General features: G+C 41.4%; 1 protein-coding gene across 1 annotated transcript in view; it reads right to left on the reverse strand.

Annotated features, from left to right (window-relative positions):
* The window catches only part of EHD3 (EH domain containing 3), a 57,139-nt gene that overhangs the window by 16,578 nt on the left and 21,427 nt on the right, over positions 1–19,134 (reverse strand). Inside the window, exon 3 of the mRNA XM_044663700.1 lies at positions 13,687–13,784. Within this exon, the coding sequence (XP_044519635.1) occupies positions 13,687–13,784 (98 nt within the window). The remainder of the gene's footprint in view (positions 1–13,686; positions 13,785–19,134) is intronic.

The following is a 19,134-nucleotide window of genomic DNA, read 5'->3' on the forward strand; positions in this document are numbered from 1 at the left end:
TGTGTGTGTGTGTGTGTGTGTGTGTGTGTGTGTGTGTGTGTGTGTGTCTAGCACCAAGCACACAGTGCCAAGGATAGAGCAGACTATTTGTTGAGCTGAACTTCCTGACCCTACCTATATTAGCTATATAATTTGAGGTACGTAAGACATTAATAATTTCTCTGAGCCTTACTTAGTTTCTTCATCTGTAAAATAAAAGTATTGGATTAGATGGCTTCTGGAGACCCTTCCAGCCCCAGAGTTAGGATTCTCTTATATTCTTTCTGTTTCCTTCCAACTTTAGCATGAGTTTCTCTACCGGAGACCCCAAGGACCCATAGACATCCTTCTCTTTCCATAACATTTCCTATTCTAGGTCACGGCTTCCCTCGCTGTTGCCAGGTGGACGCAGTGACCCAGCAAACTCCCGGAGCAGATAAGCTCATGAATGCCAAACATACTCTCTAGCTTCCAGTTGCCGGCTCTCCATCCTGAACCAGGCTTCCCTCCTCCTCCCATCATGGGACAGCGCCATTCTATTTTTAAACCTCCCACTCAGCAGAGACACAGGGCTAGGGCTGCCCAAAGGATTGAGAAGCTGTCGGACTGACCTACTCTCCCCTAGAAGGGGCTGGGGAGACATGGAGCACTCAGAGCGAGCTCCTGGACCACAGACTTAGTGTTGAGGGGACCTCAATGGTCATCCAGCCCAACCAACCCCCTCATTTTTCCAGATGAGGAAACAGAAGCCAAGGAAGATGTCTGATGTCACATTGGGAATGACAAAGGTAGAATCTAAATTCAGGTTCTCTTGGCTCTAAACATCGTCACCTGTATACTCCGCCATGCTGTTTTTCTCACTGAATGTAGTAGGTCATTTGTTTAGCGGGCTGCGGAGGATCGTAAGCCTCCCTGAACATCTTCAGGGTGCAGTAATGAGCTCTGAGCCCCTGAAAACTGGCATTGCTAGAATTTTCTTTGCATATCCCCTTGAAGATGGCTGGTGAGGGTTATTTCTCTGCTTCAGCTGCTCCTGCATTGGTCTGTGCCAAAGGGAGAGGGAGATAGGAAGGGAATGACAGTCTTCTCTAAATCACTTAGTCTCCTTTGTATTACCTTATGTTACAAGTATTTGTTATTTACTTGTGGATTTGACATTTATTAAGCACCAACTAAGTACAAGGCAGACACGTGGGGAATCATGGGTAAAGAGCCAGCCTAAGAGTACAAAACACTGAATCTGGGTCTCATATCTGATACAAACTGGATGTGGACCTTGGGCAAGCCACTTAACCTCTTAGTTTAACTCACCAGGAAACTCTCTTAGATTACAGATAAATTGAATGCAGATATAATTATATCTAGATAAATGATAAATTACATAGTGGTTTTGTTGGAGGGAAATTCTTCACCAGGAGGTCAAGCTTATGCCAATTAAATCATAAGTAGATTTAAAAAATTGCTATGTTCTGGGCTAGGTTTTGGGGATAGCAAGTCAAAAATGCTATCAAGAAATTAACATTCATATCTTTTTACTAGACAGGGGTTTCCTAAATTGAATCAAAAGGGAAGAATACTTCTGGGTCTGGAGAGATAAGGGGTTAAGAATTTGCAAAGAAAATGTCCTCTTGGACAGAGGGAGAGGGCTTGGGAATCCAGGCTGCCAGAGGACAGGTAGGCATGTCTAGGATAGTCCCTACCAAGTCAGAAGGCAAAAGAGAAACAAAAGACTGGCAAATCTCCACAACTGAGGTAATGGGAAGACGAAACACTTGGATTTGAGGGAAATACTAGGTCAGCACTGCCTGCCTGCAAGAATGGAAATTTGCCTCTCATTTAAAAATAGCTCCATGTAAACACCAGTTTCTTTCAGGGTCTGTACTGAAACAGTGACAAGAAGACTGGAATGAGAATCAGAAGACCTGAGGTCTAGTAGCTGTGTGACACTGCACCAGACACTTGTCCCTCCCCATCAGGTCTCTTTTTCTTTATCTGGAAATTGAGGAATGGATGACCTTTAATCTGAGAGTAGCTGCAATTAAGTCAGAAAAGGGCAAGAATGGTGAATGGGTAAATACAGATGTGCAGCGAGGAAGGTCTGAACTGACAATCTGTGACATGGCATCCAAAAGGGGGATACCGTCTTGGGCCACACTTGGAGTGACATGACGTTCCTCTACCTACTTGTGTTTAGTTCTGGGTTCCAGAGCATTGGTAAGGCACTGGATGTTCTGAGAAGGACAACCAGAATGGAAAAGGGTCTTAAGAGCATAGCCTATGAGGATCACTGGAAGAAAATAGAGGTTTTAGCCTCCAGAAGAGAAGGCTGAGTGAGGGAGAAGGAATAATAGCTATTTTCCATTATTTAAAGTAATGAGCAGAAGTTGCAAAGAGAGAAATTTGCTAGGAAAAACATCATATGATTAGAGGCTAAGACCCCTCTTTTCTTCCAGTGATCCTCCTAGGCATTCATTTGGGGTCCCAAAGTGGATTTGCCTTCTTTGTAGTCTTTATGAAGAGAATGAATGACTTGTTGCATATGTTATGGTGGAAATGTCTTTTGGGTATAGGTTGGTCCAGATAGCCACTGTGGACCCTACCAACTCTCCAATTCTGTGGTTCTGTACACTTCAGTATTTAATACAGTACTTAACATATAGGAGGCATTTAACAAATGCTGAATATGGGCAACTAGGTAGCACAATGGATAAAATGCCAGGTGTGGGGTCAAGAAGACCTGGGTTCAAATCTGGTCTCAAACACTTCCTAGCTGTGTAACTCTGGGTAAGTCATTTAACTCTGACTGCCTAGGTGATACTAAGACAGAAGGTAAAGGCTTAAAAAATAAATAGCTGCTAAAAAATGAATGGGTGAATGAAAGAATTTGATGCAATAAATAAATAAATAAATAAATAAATGAATGAATGAATAAATAAATAAATTAATAAATTCTGATTGGGCTGCTCCAAAAATCACTGGGCCAAAATCAAGATGACTTCCCCACGTTGTGCAACCCTTACTGACCTGTGCTCTAATTCTCTGCCTTCAAAGGCACCAGAGCTAGAAACAAGGCTTGCCAAAGCTCACCTGCAGGAAATGAATGAGGTTTTACAAGGGGGGGGGGTACTATTATCACTTTTCCCACTGACTTCCTCCCTTGAGAGATGGCCTGAGAATATGTAAAAAAAAAATAACAACCACTACCTTAATTTGCATGGTGCATATTAAACTTCGAAAACAGCTCTCTGGCTTTCATATACATTATTTTATTTGGTTCTTACAACTGCTCTGTGAAGTAGGTATTAGTAGCTCCATTTGACGAGCAGGAAAACAAGAGACACAGACAAGGAATGAGTGTTGTCCAAGGCTAGACAGGATTTAGCCCCTAGTAGGCACTTGGAAAATACTTAATGGAGGCACAAAAATCTCCTTCCTTCTCCATGAAACCTTCCCTCAGCTCTTTATTTCCTATCCATCTCCAAATTAGAAATGATGCCTCCCTTAAGCATTTATTAAATACTTTGTGCTAGGCACTGACTCAAGGGTCCTTAACTTGAAGTTCTTCTTATCTGGTTTAGTCATATATCTTCTTTGTATAATAATCCTACTATACGGAAAACCACCTTGGGCCAGTAGAAAGAGTGCTGGTCCAGGAGACAGTAGAGAACTGGGTTCACATCCCATCTTTGACACTTACTAGTTGTGTGATCTTGGCCACAAGAGCTCAACTCTTTCATTTTCCTCATCTATAAATTATAGATGATAGTACCTGTAGAACCCATCTGACAGGGTTTGTTGTAGGGATCAAATGTAAAGTCTTTCAAAAAACAAACCACAACATAGGATGTAATGATATTTGCACAGACTTCCACAGGAGAAGAAAGCAAAGGAATTGTGGTCTGGATTAATGGAATCAAGGACCCATAAAAGGATTAATCTTCCTAAATAAAATCTCCTTGAGAGCAGGCACCATGGTTGAGCTATTTTTCTGTCTCTCATGGTGCTTAAAAAAAAAAAAAGACCAGCTGTGTGACCCTGGGCAAGTCACTTGACCCCCATTGCCTACCCTTACCACTCTTCCACCTATAAGTCAGTACACAGAAGTTAAGGGTTTAAAAAAAATTTAAAAAAAAAAAGAAAGAAAAAAAGACAAAACTTGTTTTCTTGGCCCTGGAGAAGGGAGATGAGGATATATCTTCCTGCCTGCTTTGCAAAGGTGGAAGACTAGGGTATGGAATTCTGTATACATTGTTAAGACTTATTTGAAGTGTGGATTCATTTTTTAAGTGCATCTCTCCCACCTTTATACTGTCCCTACCCCTCAAGTCTTTTCTTCTTTGTCATGAGGGTTGACTTTCTAGGAGGGAAACAAGAGGGACACATTGGGAAATGAAGGTCATGTAAAAGAAAAAGATCTCCCTAAAACTTAAATACATTGATTCTTGTTGAAGAAATAGTCCCTTTTCCCATGAGAATGTCCTTTTCTTAGATACAAGTATTTGAAAGCTGGAAAGGTAGGAAGGGCTTTCACAGACTTGGCTCCCTTCCACACATTCTATGGTCCAGCTGCCTTGGTCTACTTGCAGTTCCTTGAACACAGCACCCCACCTATTACCCAGCTCCAATCTTGCTCCTGAATTCAATCTCACATCACCAAGTGCCTCTTGGACTTTTCAAACTGAATATTCTATAGACATCTAAAAGGTTAATATATCTTAAACAAAACTCATTATCTTTCCCCAAAAATCCTTCTTCTGAACTTCCCAATGACTACCAAGAGGTCTACCATTTCTCAGACACCCCAGCCTCACTCTCACTCACTCCAGCTACCACTCTGTTGGCATCTTCTTGTGTTTATCTTAATCACATTTCTTCTATCTGTCCCACTCTCTCCACTCATGTGGTTATCATGGGAGCAGGCCCTCAACACCTCATCCCTGCACCAATGGAGTGGCCTCCTCATTGGTCTCCTTGACCCAATCCAGTCTCACTCCTCTCCAATTCAACCTCCATTCAGCTAAAAAAGGCCAAAAAAAAGCACATCATAGTATAGGCCATGATATAAACAGTTGCCTAAACTTCAGGATAGTCATACCCACAAAGGAATAAATCTTAAATATCCAGTAATTGCCTAAGGATTTGAGGGCATGAGGGAAATATTAAGTTCGCCTACTTCCCAAGTTATAAAAGCATAGAAATATGTGGTTTCTGATGGCATTCTCTACTATTCTTTGAACCACAGTCCATATATCAAAGGGCTTCTTTCTTGTGGTAGAGCCTGGGAGAAGTTAAAAATAAACAGGGGTTTCGCTAGGTGGCTCAGTGGGTAGAGAGTCAGGCCTGGAGATGGGAGGTTCTGGGTTCAAATTTGATCTCAAACACCTTCTGGTTGTGTGATCCTGAGCAAATCACTTAATCCCAATTGCCTACCCTTTACCGCTCTTCTGCCTTGGAAGTGATACCTAGCATTGATTCTAAGGTGGAAAGCAAGGATTTAAAAAAATACTCAGTAACCTTGTTCCCAGAATCAGGTCTAGCCTTTATATTCCTCCCATGCAAGCTTCATCTGTCCCTTCCTGGTAAGATGCCTAGGGCTGGGTGTTTCCTAGAAGTGACAGGAGAGAAGAGTTCAAGATCTCACTGCTTGCTGTGAAAGTTTTATCTCCCTCTTCCACACCCTTCCCTCCTTCCCTCCCTTCCTTTTCTTCCTTCTCTCCCTCCCTTACTTCTTTCTCCCTTCTTCCCTCCCTCTCCCTCTGTCTCCCTCTCCATTACCCTTTCCTTCTCCTTCTTCCTCTCCATCTCTGTCTCCGTGTCTCTCTGTCTCTCTCTGTCTCTCTCTCTGTCTCTGCCTCTCTGTCTCTGTCTCTCTGTCTCTGTCTCTCTGTTTCTCTGTCTCTGTCCCCCTTCACAGCCAGTTCCCCTACCACATTTTAGTGCTTTGCATTGGCTAGATATCCCAAGTTATACACATATAAGGATAATAAGTACCCAGCATTTCCTTCCTTCATCCATTTCTAGAAGGCTTGGTCCCTGAGAAAGAAGGCTTACCTATCCAACCTCAGGCACTGAAGTCTCTCTGCCCAAATCTAATCTTCCTAAGGGTTCCCCCAGGTCACACTTTGAGGGGGTGGCTTAAGGAATATTATCACACTGGAGTATAACAGATGCTTCTGGGGGAGAATCCCATGTCACAAGGGGGATAGGATCCACCCCAATGGCAGGGCTCCAGTTAGCACCAGCAAGAGGAACTGATAAGGGACCTGATACAAACTGGCCAGGCAGGTTCTACCACTAGGCTAAGCAGCACAGAATAAACAGTGCTGGGGCACAGGAGACCTGAGAATTGTATTCCTCTCTTTCCAATGGAATGGCAGATTTCTTTGGAAAACTGGGGAGGTAAGAAGCAGAGGGAGAAGTACTGTGTCAACACAAAAATTCTCTTTGGGTTGATGGTCACAACAATGTCAGGCTTTATTTAGGTCAAGGGTTGGAAGCCCTCTAGTTGTTTTTTCCTTTTGTTTCTTTCTCATAAAAAAAAATTCTTTCCATATTCACCATGGCTCCTAGCAATTAAAAAAAAATAATCGACTGAAGTGCTCACATCAGCATCTCCAAGTTAGGCATATTGTGGTAGCACCCAGGTTCCCAGCATGCACTAGTAACCTGGGCCACCTTTGCCAATAGCCACATTTGTGGTCTGGACCTAAGCCAGGGAGAGGATATGCTGTCTGATTACTGACTCTTGGGACCATTATCTCTTCCAGAAAGCAGGGGGAGGGAGCCCTGCTCAGTCTAATCAGGTTTTATAAGACTTGTGGGTGCTGGACAAGAAACATTAGCATTTTAACCCAAAGATCAGGGCTAAGTGATGGCCAAGGCAAGGTTGGATTAGACTAGGACAGGGAATGGAGTGTGGGATAGAGGGGGAAAAAAGTATTGTCAAAGGCTAAGTAGGAAGAAAATAAAAGGTAGATAATGATAAAAATAATTAACATTTATAGAATGCTTTAAAGTTTTCAGTGTGCTTTACATATACACCTCATTAGATCCTCAAAACCCTGTTAAGCTGGTGCTATTATTTTCCCCATTTTACAGATCTATTATTTGCCAGGTACAGTGTTAAATGCTAGGAAACAAAAAGAGACAAAAGGCAGTTCCTGCCCTCCAGGAGCTTACACTTTAATGAGCAAATTGAGTTGAGGAGGGTTTAAGTAGCTTGCTTAGGGTCACACAGTTAATACATGTCTGAGGCAGGCCTGGAATCCAAGTCTTTCTGAATCCAAGGCTGGTGCCCTGGCCACACTGTAAGAGCCCGGTGGTAAAAGAATGAAATAAGGTAGGCAGAAACGAAGGAATAAAGGAAAAGGAGAAAAAGTTAGAAAGTATAGTGTCATCAATCTTAGGGGCTCTTTGGTAGCAACCATGCCACAGTTTTTTCCTTTATTCTAAATCAACGAATAAACAAATTCACCCATTTATTAAGCACCTGGTATGTGTCAGGAAATGTGTTAGTCTAACTAGGGATATAAAGAAAAGAGTGAGAGAATTCCCTGCCCTCAGGGAGCAGACAGAGATAGACAGACCAAGAGGGAGGGAGAGAGGAAGGAAGGAAGGAAGGAAGGAAGGAAGGAAGGAAGGAAGGAAGGAAGGAAGGGAGAGAAAGAAGGAAGGAATGAAGGAAAAAGAAAGAAGAGAAGGGAGGAAAAAAGGGATGGGGAGAGAGGAAAGAAGGAAGAAAAGAAAGGAAAGTGTGGGACTAACTCATGAATAAAGTAAAATATTCCAGAGGAAATTCAATCTGAAAAGTTTTCTTCTTGAACTCCAAAAAGATGTAGAAATGTGCAGAAGACACTTTGTATCTAAAGAAGGGAGAGAAATAGAATAACTTTACATATCCAGAGATACTGGAAACTGGTAAAGCTATCTTACAGCCTTTGCTCTCTATCTCTCAGTGTAGGACATTACGTAGAGACTAGTGTTAGGAGCAAATAGATCAGAGGGATACAGGGAGGATCTCATGGTAAGATATGACTGTAGGAACAAGAAGTCATTGATTTAGATCCTGGTAACCAGCCACCCAGAACTATCCAAAGAAAGGAGGGCAGTTTCAACCACCTGAGTCCTTTGCAGAACAATATAAAGGCCCAGAACCCTCCAACCACCTCAGCCTCTACTCATCCACCCAATGAAAATTAATCCCCCAAATTCCTGTAAAAGGCAAAGACTGAAGAATCCACCCAAGGCCAGGGTTTCTTCTGTCACATGTAAACCCAGGTATTTGGGCCAGTCTGAACTACAAATCCATATAATAGACCAAAATTCACCATCTTTTGGACTACATCATTTCAATCTCTTCTGCCCACAATTAGGGATTATCTCGTGGTTGTATTTGTATACCTAGAATCTGATACATAGTCAGTATTTAATAAATGTTTATTTAACCAACAGACAAACATTTATTAAACAATTACTATGTTCCGAGTTCTGTGCTAGTTACAAATACAAAAGTGAGATAGTCCTTGTTTTCAAGAAGCTTAAGTTCTCATGGGGAAACACAACACATAATTGGGGGAATGGCAGTTTTTGTTTGAGCAGTCTCAGAAAAATTAAGCCTCAGGACATTGGACTGTCATGCTCTTTCCATTAGCAATGGCACTACTGATTTGGTTACTATTCTCAGAGCAAAAAAAATTATTGTTAATTGATTTGGCAGAGAGAGAATTTAATCTTGAAATACTGTAGTTGGGAAGAGCCTGAGAGATCACCCCATACAATTCTCTTACTTTTTTGATATGTAGACTGTAAGGGCCAGGGAGGTAAAGAGCTTTGCCTAAGATGTCATTGTTAGTTTGTCCAATGAAATCTGAGACTTGAACCCAAATCTCCTTAATCACAATCAAGGGATCTTTATAGCTTCAGAGACAGAGCTTTTGAGACTTTGTGGGTACTCTGTCGAAGAGGAAGGGAGTCCCTTCTGCCCCCCAACTAGAATGTGCCTTTTCTAAGTCATTCCAACGAATGGCACTAGGACCACTTGCATTTCTTAAGAGACACTGGGTTGTACATTTGTTAAGCTGTTAATTCTCTGTTAGGGTTATTACCACACCAGCCTGGGAAGGGATGAGTCACAACTATTGGCAGAAGTGTTAAAAATTCTACCGCTTTGAAGCAGGGTTGAGGGAGGCAGGGGGAAGGGTTAGGGAACCAAGGGGAAGAGGCTAAAAAAACAGCCACCCAAGCTGCTAAAAGGTCAGAGAGGCCATGTACTAGAAAAAAACCAGGGTATACCTCCAAATGGGCATCTATACAGGCAGCTATAGCCCTTCTCTGCATCTGGACCGGAAAGGAGAGAGAGGATGATGAGATGAGGATGAGTTACCCAGGAGAGAGCCAGGATCAGGCAATTCCCAGGGCTCACAATATCAGGGGAGAACGACTTCCCCTTGTCTCTGTCCAGAGCCAGCAAGCCCAGGAGAGGACAATAGAAGGGGCCACAAGCTCAGCTTTCCCCATTCAGGCAGGAACAATAGCTGGCCTGAGCAGGGAAGAAGAGGTAGAATAAAGAATGAGGGAGAGGAAAAGGGAGATACATTTTGTATCTCCACAGGTTTTTCAATCTATCTAAAGCACGTTGGGCATTGGAATTGGGATTAAAGGCTCATAGGGGCCTACTCTCATTGTTCCCTCATTTTAAAGATGAGGAAACTGAGAGTTCACAGAGCTATTTGGTGTCTAAGGCGGGATTTGACCTCAGGTCTTCCTGAATACAAGTCCATTGCTCTATCCATTGTGTCACCCCACTAGAGAGAAGAATGGGGTGGGGTGGGGGGCAAAAAGGAGAGCAGGGAATAATCTTTGGCAATCCAAGAACTGCAGGGAAAGTAGTAAGTAGGAGATTATGAGCTTGGGACAAGTATCACACAACCAGGTAAAGGAAGACAAAAGACAAAGGCCTGGGAGAGGAATTGCTTTCATCTGATTGCTTTCTATTTTGAACTAAGGATAATTTCCTATCAACTAGGTTTTAAGTTCTATCATATATTTGAGGAATTAAAATTCAGCATCCTGGGGTCAAAGTCCAGTTATCCCACACTCTATAATTGCTACAGGCCTATGGATAGGGAGGGGGGGTTAGTAAAAAAAAATCTATGTTTTATAGAACATGTAGATATATAACCAAACTGGAGAATTTGAAGATCCCAAGCCCCAGCTGTTATGTTTTCTCCCCACTTTCTCACCAATAATATAAAATATTATACTTCTAGAACTGGAAAGGACCTCAGAGGCCCTTTAGTCCATCTCCCATATTTTATAGAAGAAGTTTAGGTCAGGAGAGAAGTGACTTGCCCAAAATCACACAGGGATTAAATGTCAGAGGCAAGAATTTTAATTAAAGCCCTGTGACTTCCTGTTCAGGACTCATCCTGAGCCCTATCTATGTGACCACAGACAAGTCCCTTAGCCACCTACAGCCTCAGTGTCCCCATTTGGGGGTAGTACTACAGAGCCTTTGAGGTCCCTCCTAGCTCTAGGTGTCACAGATTGTGAGCCTAGGATTTCAAATTCTTTCCAATGCACCATGCTCATTGCCCACAACTTTTATGAGCCCAAGAATTACTCCCTGGGCTCAAATGAGTGCCAAAGTTCTGCAAATGGATGTGTTAATGTAAGGAAGTACTACTGTGGGCTTCTATGCCACCTCTTCTTTTTTGCTAGAGCCTGATTGGCAATTTCATAATGGAAAAGGTGGCTCCACTCAGAATTTTACCCCCAATCTCATGACCCTATACAAGAAAGGAAAGGAAGAAGGAAACAAGCATTTATACATGCCGGACATTGTGCTAAGTGCTTCACAAAATGTGATCTTATTGAATCCTTACAAGAACTCTAGGATGTAAGTGCTTTTATCTCCATTTTACAGTTGAGGAAAACGAGGCAGACAGAAACTAAGTGTCTTGCTCCAGGTCATACAGCTAGTAAGTATTTGAAGCCAGATTTGAACTTAGGAATTCCTCTCTCTTTTAAATCCTTACCTTCTGTCTTAATAATAACTCAAAGACAGAAAGGCAAGGGCTAAGGGAAACAGTGTTAAGTGACTTGCCCAGGATCATACAGTTAGGAAGTATCTGAGGGCAGATTTGAACCAACTCCTTCTGACTTCAGGCTGATGCTCTATCCACTGTGCTACCTAGTTGCTTTTGGAACTCTCTTTTAATGGAGAGTATTCAGGGTCTTAGGTTCTGATAAAAAAGATGAGGGAAGTAGCAAAGAGGAAAATGGGCTATGCTACTATTGAGACTCTCCTATTGCTAGAATAGCTCTGGATAGTTCTTATAGAATGTATAGAGCCATAACCAAATTGGAGAATCCAAAGATCTCAGGCCCCAGCTGTTAAGTTTCTATCCATTCTCTCACTAACAATAAAAAATATTATAGGTCTAGAACTGGAAAGGACCTCAGAGGCCCTTCAGTCCAACTTCCTCATTTTATAGAAGGATTTGAGGTCAAGATAGAAGTGACTTGTCCAAAATCACAAAGGGATGTCAGTCTAGTCTGCCCTGGAGAATGTCTCCCAAATAAGCTCCCTCTTCCTGAAGAACAGGTAGAGATTTCCATTGGCTCTTGAGGATGCTGCTTCCCTGGGAGGCCATGTGGAAATTAAAATTTTCTGGCAGCCTCAGGAAGATGGTTGGGCAACCACATCTAATAATAGCCATGTGCCAAGATATCAGCAGGGACTCTGAATAAGAGAAACCATGGGAGATGGCCTTGGCAGTTTCCAAGGGAAAATGAGAGAGGAAAAACTGAAAATGTAGATATTCCTACCTGTCTTCACTACAATGATCTAACCTCTATGGAAGACTGGATTTAAAGTATGACAAGTGGTAGGCTTGAGAATCAGAAGGACTCGGGCTCAGATCCTGCCTCTGACATTTACTATCTGTACAACTTTGGGCAAGTCACTAAACACCTTCTTAGTTTGGGTCTCTTCAGCCAGAAAATGGAGATAATGATAACATATATCTCATGGGGTTGGGATGATGCAATGAGTTAATGCATCTAAATCATTTTGTAAATCTTAAAGCTCTATACCAATGCTGGCTTTTTTTTCCCTTTTAAATTGGATCCTCTGATTTCCCTGGTAAATGGAACTCCTACTGAGTACCAATACATATTCACAAATGTTTCACAAATTAAATACTTAGATTGTTGCCTGGGCACTGAGAAATTAAATGACTTGCCCAGAGTCACAGAGTAAGTATGCATTAGAAACAGGACTTGAACTTAGATCTTCCTCTCTGAGGTCAACTCAGTACTATATCTTGCTGCTGGGGTTAAGTGACTGACTTGTCTCATCCTGAAGCCATGAATGAAAGAGTATGAAAGAGTAAGGCAAGAAGAGAGCTTCTTCTCTAGGAATTTATTTACTTAGGTTCATAGAGGGCAGCTGGATAGTTTAGTGAATAGAACACTGGGCAAGGAGTTCAAATCCAACCTCAGATACTCATTAGTTATGTGACCTTGGGCTGAAAGTCACTTAACTTCTGTTTCTTCTAATCCACTGAGAAGGAATGGTAAACTGCTCCAGCATCTTTGCCAAGAAGACCCTATGGACAATATGGTCCATAGGGTCACAAACAGTTGGACATGACTGAAGAATTACAAGGTTGGAGAATTTTTAGACTGTGTGGCTTTGGGCAGGTCACTTAAACCCTTGTTTACTTTAATCCACTAGAGAAGGAAATGGTAAACCACTCCACCATTTTTTCCAGGAAGACTCCATGGACAGTATGGTCTATGGGGCCATAAAGAGTTGGGCATGACTGAAGAATAACAAGGTCAGAGAATTTTTAGACTGTGTGGCTCTGGACAGGTCACTTAAACCCTTGTTTACTTTAATCCACTAGAGAAGGAAATGGTAAACCATTCCAGCATCTTTGCCAAGAAGACCCTATGCACAGTCCAGTCCAGAGGGTCACAAAGAGTCAGACGAGACTGAACAACAAGGTTCATAAAACTGTTAGATCATCTGAGCTAGAAAAGGCCTTTGAAGTTAGCTAGTCTGACCTCCTCATTTTGCAGAGAGAGGCCCAGATAAGGGAAAGTGAATTTCCAAGGTCACCCAGCTGGTTGTTTGCAGAGCCAGGATTCAGCTCTGATAAATGGGTGCCTGGCTTGAACCACAAAGCCTTGAACCAGTTCAGTATTCTTCCCCATCTTCTTCTTCCTCTCCTCCCCCATTCCCTTTCCCAACACACAAGAATTCCTACAAATCTTCTTTTAAAAAAATATAAACCCCTTAACTTTTCTGTTTTAGAATCAATACCACGTATTTGCTCAAAAGCAGAAGAGCAGTAAGGGTTAGGCAATAGGGCGGTTAAGTGACTTGCTCAGTATCAGACAGTTAGGAAGTGTCTGAGGTCAGATTTGAACCCAGGATCTCCCGTCTCTAGGCCTGACTCTCAATCCACTGAGCCAGCTAAATGCCTCCTCCTATAGATCTTAAAGAGACAATTTCCCAACAGTTATTCTATAGATTTTACAGAGACCACTTTCAGACGCTAGAGTGGCAAAGCATTACAGTCCTATGAAAGAGAAGGGAGTTATCTTCTTTCTTTATCCAGGAGTAGGTTTGTGGGTCCATGTTCTTAGTTAGTTCTCTCTTCTCTTCTGTCCACCAAGTAAGCAATATGGCTCTCTTACCTCGGCTAATTCTTTGTTTCTCCCCAGACAGAATCCCAGGGGTGTCAATGACACTGATGCTTTCCAGGACTGGGTTGGGCAACTGGGCACACACGAATCTACAAAAGGGAAAAGAAGAAAAAAAATGCTTGGTGACACAAAGGTCATATTTTCCTAATATGGTCATGGTTTTCCTTGTAGAAGCCTTGAGTCTTTTTGGTGGGATTTGGGAGTGGGAGATTGGAAATAGGAGTATAGAAAGGATGATGAAACCCAGCTCCTAGTCATATATGCTGCCTTAAAGAATTAGAGAATCTTAGAGTAAAAAGGGATTTCAGAGGTCATCTAGAATGACCCTCTCTCTAAGGTATGATTCACTCTCTTCGATATTCTCCCCAAATGATCATCCAACATCTGCTCGAGTGCTTCCAGAGATGGGGAACCCATTGCCCTGTCCCATTCCCAAAGCATCCAATTCCATTTTGGGATATTTCTAGTTAGAAAAACAACATCAAATTTGTTTTCTCAAGTACCTAAATAAAGTTGCTAATTTCTCTTAGAGGCTATTTTCCTCCTTAAAGAATAACCCATCCAAATGTTATCTCTGTATGTATATCGTAGTGATATATAAAGTAGCTGAATTTATATCTTTAGTGGGAAGTCTTTGTGTGGGGCAGCTGGGTGGCTCAATGGAGAGATCCAGGCCTGGAGAGAGAAGGTCCTAGGTTCAAATCTGGTCTTAGCCACTTCCTAGCTCTGTGACCCTAGGCAAGTCAGTTAACCCCCAGTATGTAGCCCTTATTTCTCTTCTGTCTTAGAACCAATACACAGTACTGATTCCAAAGTAGAAGGTAAAGGTTTTTTTTTTTTTTGGGGGGGGTGTCGGAATTTATCACACTCAATAAATTAAGTCTGTGGAAACAGAGAGGCTGTATGGCTTAGTGCATATCCTGCTGAAGTTAGAAAGACCTATATTTAAACTCTGACTCAGACACTGACTATTTTTTTTTAAACCCTTGTACTTCGGTGTATTGTCTCATAGGTGGAAGATTGGTAAGGGTGGGCAATGGGGGTCAAGTGACTTGCCCAGGGTCACACAGCTGAGAAGTGGCTGAGGCTGGGTTTGAACCTAGGACCTCCTGCCTCTAGGCCTAACTCTCACTCCACTGAGCTACCCAGCTGCCCCTCAGACACTGACTATTGATATGACTTCAGGCAGATAATTTGGTGTCTCTGAATGTCAGTTTGCTCATCTGTAAAATGGGGTTAATGATAATGCCTATCTTACAGGGCTACTATGAGGCTCAAAAGTGATAATATATATTAAGTGCTTTGCAAATCTTAAAGACTTATATGAATGTCACTTGTTAAATACTGAGTCATCTTATACAAAAATAACTGGTTTGGGATCAGAGAACCCAAGTTTCAATATTAACTTTGGTGCTTACCCTCTATGTGACCTTGAGCAAATTGAAATTTCTCTGGGCCACAGTTTCCTCATTTATAAAATGAGAGTGGAGGTAGGGATGGTGTATAGTTCCTGAGAGAGATGGGATAGACTTAAGATGCAGAGTAAGACATACATTTTCAGGCATTTCCCAAGTGGGAACTTGTTTTGCTTGACTAAGTATATTAATTAAAAGGTGTTTTCTTTGGGGGGGAAGATATGAGTATGTGTGTGTGCATGTGTGTATCTGCACAGAAGGAATCAGAAGGAAAGCCAGAAAAAGTCCAAACCAGCAAGATGATTTTGAAAGATAAATAGTGAATGGATGAGATGACAATATACAATAGAGCTTTGCAGCTTTATGTATAATCCTCTTTTTTCCATTCTTTATTTATATAACAGACCAAAATTTAAATTTAAATTGGTATAAGTATAGAATTTTTAAAAATTCTTTTAAATTCTTTTTTAAAAAATCAATAAACGATGAGGGTGTAGATCAGATAGTCTCTGAGGCCCATTTCTGTTCTCAATTTATGATCTTAAATTGTAAGTGCTGTCTACAACCATAGATCATTTAGTTCAAAGCTCCCATTCGACAGATTAAGAAAACGGAAGCCCCTAGCGTTAAAGCAATTGGCCAAGATCACACAGGTAAACAGCAGCAGAATCAAGGAGTTTCCCCAGATCATCTGACTTAAATCCAGAACTCCTTTCTGGTCAAACAAGTCAGAGGCAGGGCTTTGAATAGGATCCATCAGACCCAGCTGGCCTACTTTCTTTACTCTAGTTCTAATTGCCAAGCCTGGGGAACTCAATATGAGTAACAGATAGGAGGAAGCTCAGGGGAGTACGAAGGTCAATTAGTATATAGTTGGGCGACCCCTGTTTTCTTTCTGGTTTCTTTTCTTATATTAGATCACAAACTGTAGCTCAAAGTTCATTCATTCAATTCAATTTGATTCATTCATTTACGAAACATTGGCTAAACATTTGTAAAGTATGGTACTGAACAAAAGGTAAGGTATACAGATATAAGGCCTGGTCCCCATTTTCAAGGATATCTGTGAAAGGCAGTGCCCAAGCCCCATATCTCAGATTAGCGAACTAAAGGCTCCATACCTTCACAAGTGGGGCTCCTTTCTCTCTAGATAAAGATTAAAGATATTCTATCTTCTTTAGCTACTAGTTCCTACGTCTGTCTTTCAAAATGGCACCCCAAACTTATCTCCTTCAGGAAAATTTCTCTGACTGACCTTATCTAGCTCCAGTCACTATATATTATCTCCAAAGTATATCTATTTCATTGTTGTTTTTTCAGTTGTTTCAGTTGTGACTCTTTGGGACCCCATTTGAGGATTTCTTGGCAAAGATAATGGAATGGTTTGTCATGTCCTTCTCCAGTTCACTTTACAGATGAGGAAACTGAAGCAAACAGGGCTAAGTGACTTGCCTGTGGTTACACAACTAGTGTCCAAGGCCAATTTGAACTCAAGAAGGTGAATCTTCTTGACTTTAGGCCTGGCACTCTATCCACTTCACCCCTGGATGCCCAGTATATTTATTTATTTGTTTGTTATTTATTTTATTGGTTCTAAGAGAAGAATGGTAAGGACTAGGTAACAGGGGTTAAATGACTTGCCTAGTATCTGAGGTCAAATTTGAACCCAGGACCTCCAATCTCTAAGTATTGCTCTCATTCCACTGAGATATCTAGCTGTCCTCTCTAATGTATTTATAATAGAGATCTATTTGCTAGGTTGGGGCAGCTACCTAGTGAACTGGACCTGGAGTCAGGAAGACTCATATTTACGAGACTAACACAACTGAAATGACTCAATGACTAGATTTGCTAGGTTAATCAACCAATACACAAACATTACTAAGAGCCCATTATGTAGCAGACATTTTTTTAGATACTGGGAAATACCAAGACTTGTGTCTGAAAGATATTTTCAGTCGATCAGAGAAAAGATGGCATGTACAGAGATAAGTCTATGTAGAAATAAACGCAAAGAAATTTAGAGAGAAAAGTCACCAGCAGTGATTGGAGGGAGGAAGCAGAGAGACCAGAACAAGAAAGTCTTCCAGTAGAAGGTAAGGCCCAATATTCCATGATTCTTAGATATCGTGGGGTCTAATCTTCTCATTTACAAGTGAAGAAATCATGGCCCAGAAAAAAAGCAAACTAAATGGCCCAAGGCATCTATGCAAACTAATACTAGAAACAAAACTTGAGCCTAAATGTCCACATGCCTATGCTCTTCACGTGGTTCATTTTGTTTCTAGGATAGCAACTTAATTTTACAGATGAGCAAACAGTGGTCGGAGGGAGACGGACTCCCCTAAGGTCACACGGTGAGTAATGGCAGAGAGGAAGCCTGTGAGATCCTCAAGGGGAGAAAGGATCATTATTTTTTTGTTTAATTTTTGTATCTTGGCTGTGTGATCCAAGCAAGTCATAACTCCTTTGTGGCTAGGTCTGAAATTCTTTAGCAAAATAGGGATAATGATACATGAGAGAAGATGCTGAAAGTATGAATTATTGTTGTTTGGTTATTTTGGAAGTCCTGGACTCTTTGTAACCCCATTTGGGGTTTTCCTGGCAAAGATACTGGAATGGTTGGCCACTTCCTTCTCCAGTTTGTTTTACAGATGAGGAAACTGAGGCAAACAGGGTTAAGTTTCTTGTCTAGGGTCCCCAGCTAGTTAAGTATCCAAGGCTAGATTTGAACTCACAAAGATGTGTCTTCCTGACTCTAGACCAGGTGCTTTATCCACCTTGACCTACCTTTATATTTTTGTTGTTCTTTCTTTGTTTTCAAAGAGAACAACTGATTTATCAGGGAAGGGGGCGGGGAGAGGGAGGTCTTGACTAGTATGTTAATAGGATTTAAGTAAGGCAGAGTCGCACAGTCACCAGCATCACTCTCTTCCAGTCATGGAAGCCAGTGGCAAGAAAAGTCAAGGTGAATGAAGATGGCTGGGGATGCAATGGATGATATGAAACACAGGATATAGCATATAAATACAGTTTAGCATTATTACTAAGGTAGGAGTCTATTTTTTTACCTCTTACCTTTGATTCTAGAATCAATACTTAGTATTGGTTCCAAGGCAGAAGAGTAATAAGGGCTAGGTAATGGGGGTTATGACTTGCCCAGGGTCACACAGCTGGGAAGTGACTGGTGCCAAATTTGAATTCAGGATCTCCCATTTCTAAGCCTGACTCTCAATGATTAAGTCACCTAATTGACCCCTAGCAGCTTAACTTTTTAAAAATAAAATTCTAGAAGAGGATTTAATCCCCTTCATCCCCCAACTCATCCCTTAGCACGGTGACTCATAGTATGACAATAAAATATCACAATGACTCACAATTCTTATAGCAAGTAGAAAAATCCAAATTTACATTTATAGTAATTTAGACCTTTTTTTCAGACAGAGCTTAAAAAAGCACACTCCTAAGACAGCCCTTTATATCCTGGATCAGGATGAATATGAGCCTAAACACAGATCTCCTACAGGGAGGATAAGGAAGGTGGTGAATAAGCCCAGAGGGACAAAAAGCAACATATGAGATTTTGAGAATCAGAACAATAAATATATTTAATCCAGGCCAATAGTGGAGGGGAAATTCCAAACTTTGGAGTCAGAAAACTTGAGTTCAAATCTGGCTTATCACTTCCATTTCTGTGACTTGGAAAAATTAAGGATCTTAACTTTTCTGGGACTCAGTTTCCTCATCTGTAAAATGAGGAGGTTGAGATGGCTTTTAAGATCCATTCTAGCTCTAAAGCTATGATTCTGTGAATTCTTCTTTTCAAAGAACTGTAAGATTATAGTTTATAAGGATAAGTTGGCATCAAGAAGATCTGAGTTCAAATGTGACCTTAGACACTTACTGTGTCTGACCCATGGCAAGTCAGTTAATCTCCGCTTGCCTCGGTTTCCTCAATTATAAAATAGGGATAATAATAGCAATTATAAAATAGGGATAATAATAGCACCTATGTTCCAGGGTG

This window comes from Gracilinanus agilis, chromosome 2, assembly GCF_016433145.1.
Source record: "Gracilinanus agilis isolate LMUSP501 chromosome 2, AgileGrace, whole genome shotgun sequence".
NCBI classification, from domain to species: Eukaryota; Metazoa; Chordata; class Mammalia; order Didelphimorphia; family Didelphidae; genus Gracilinanus; species Gracilinanus agilis.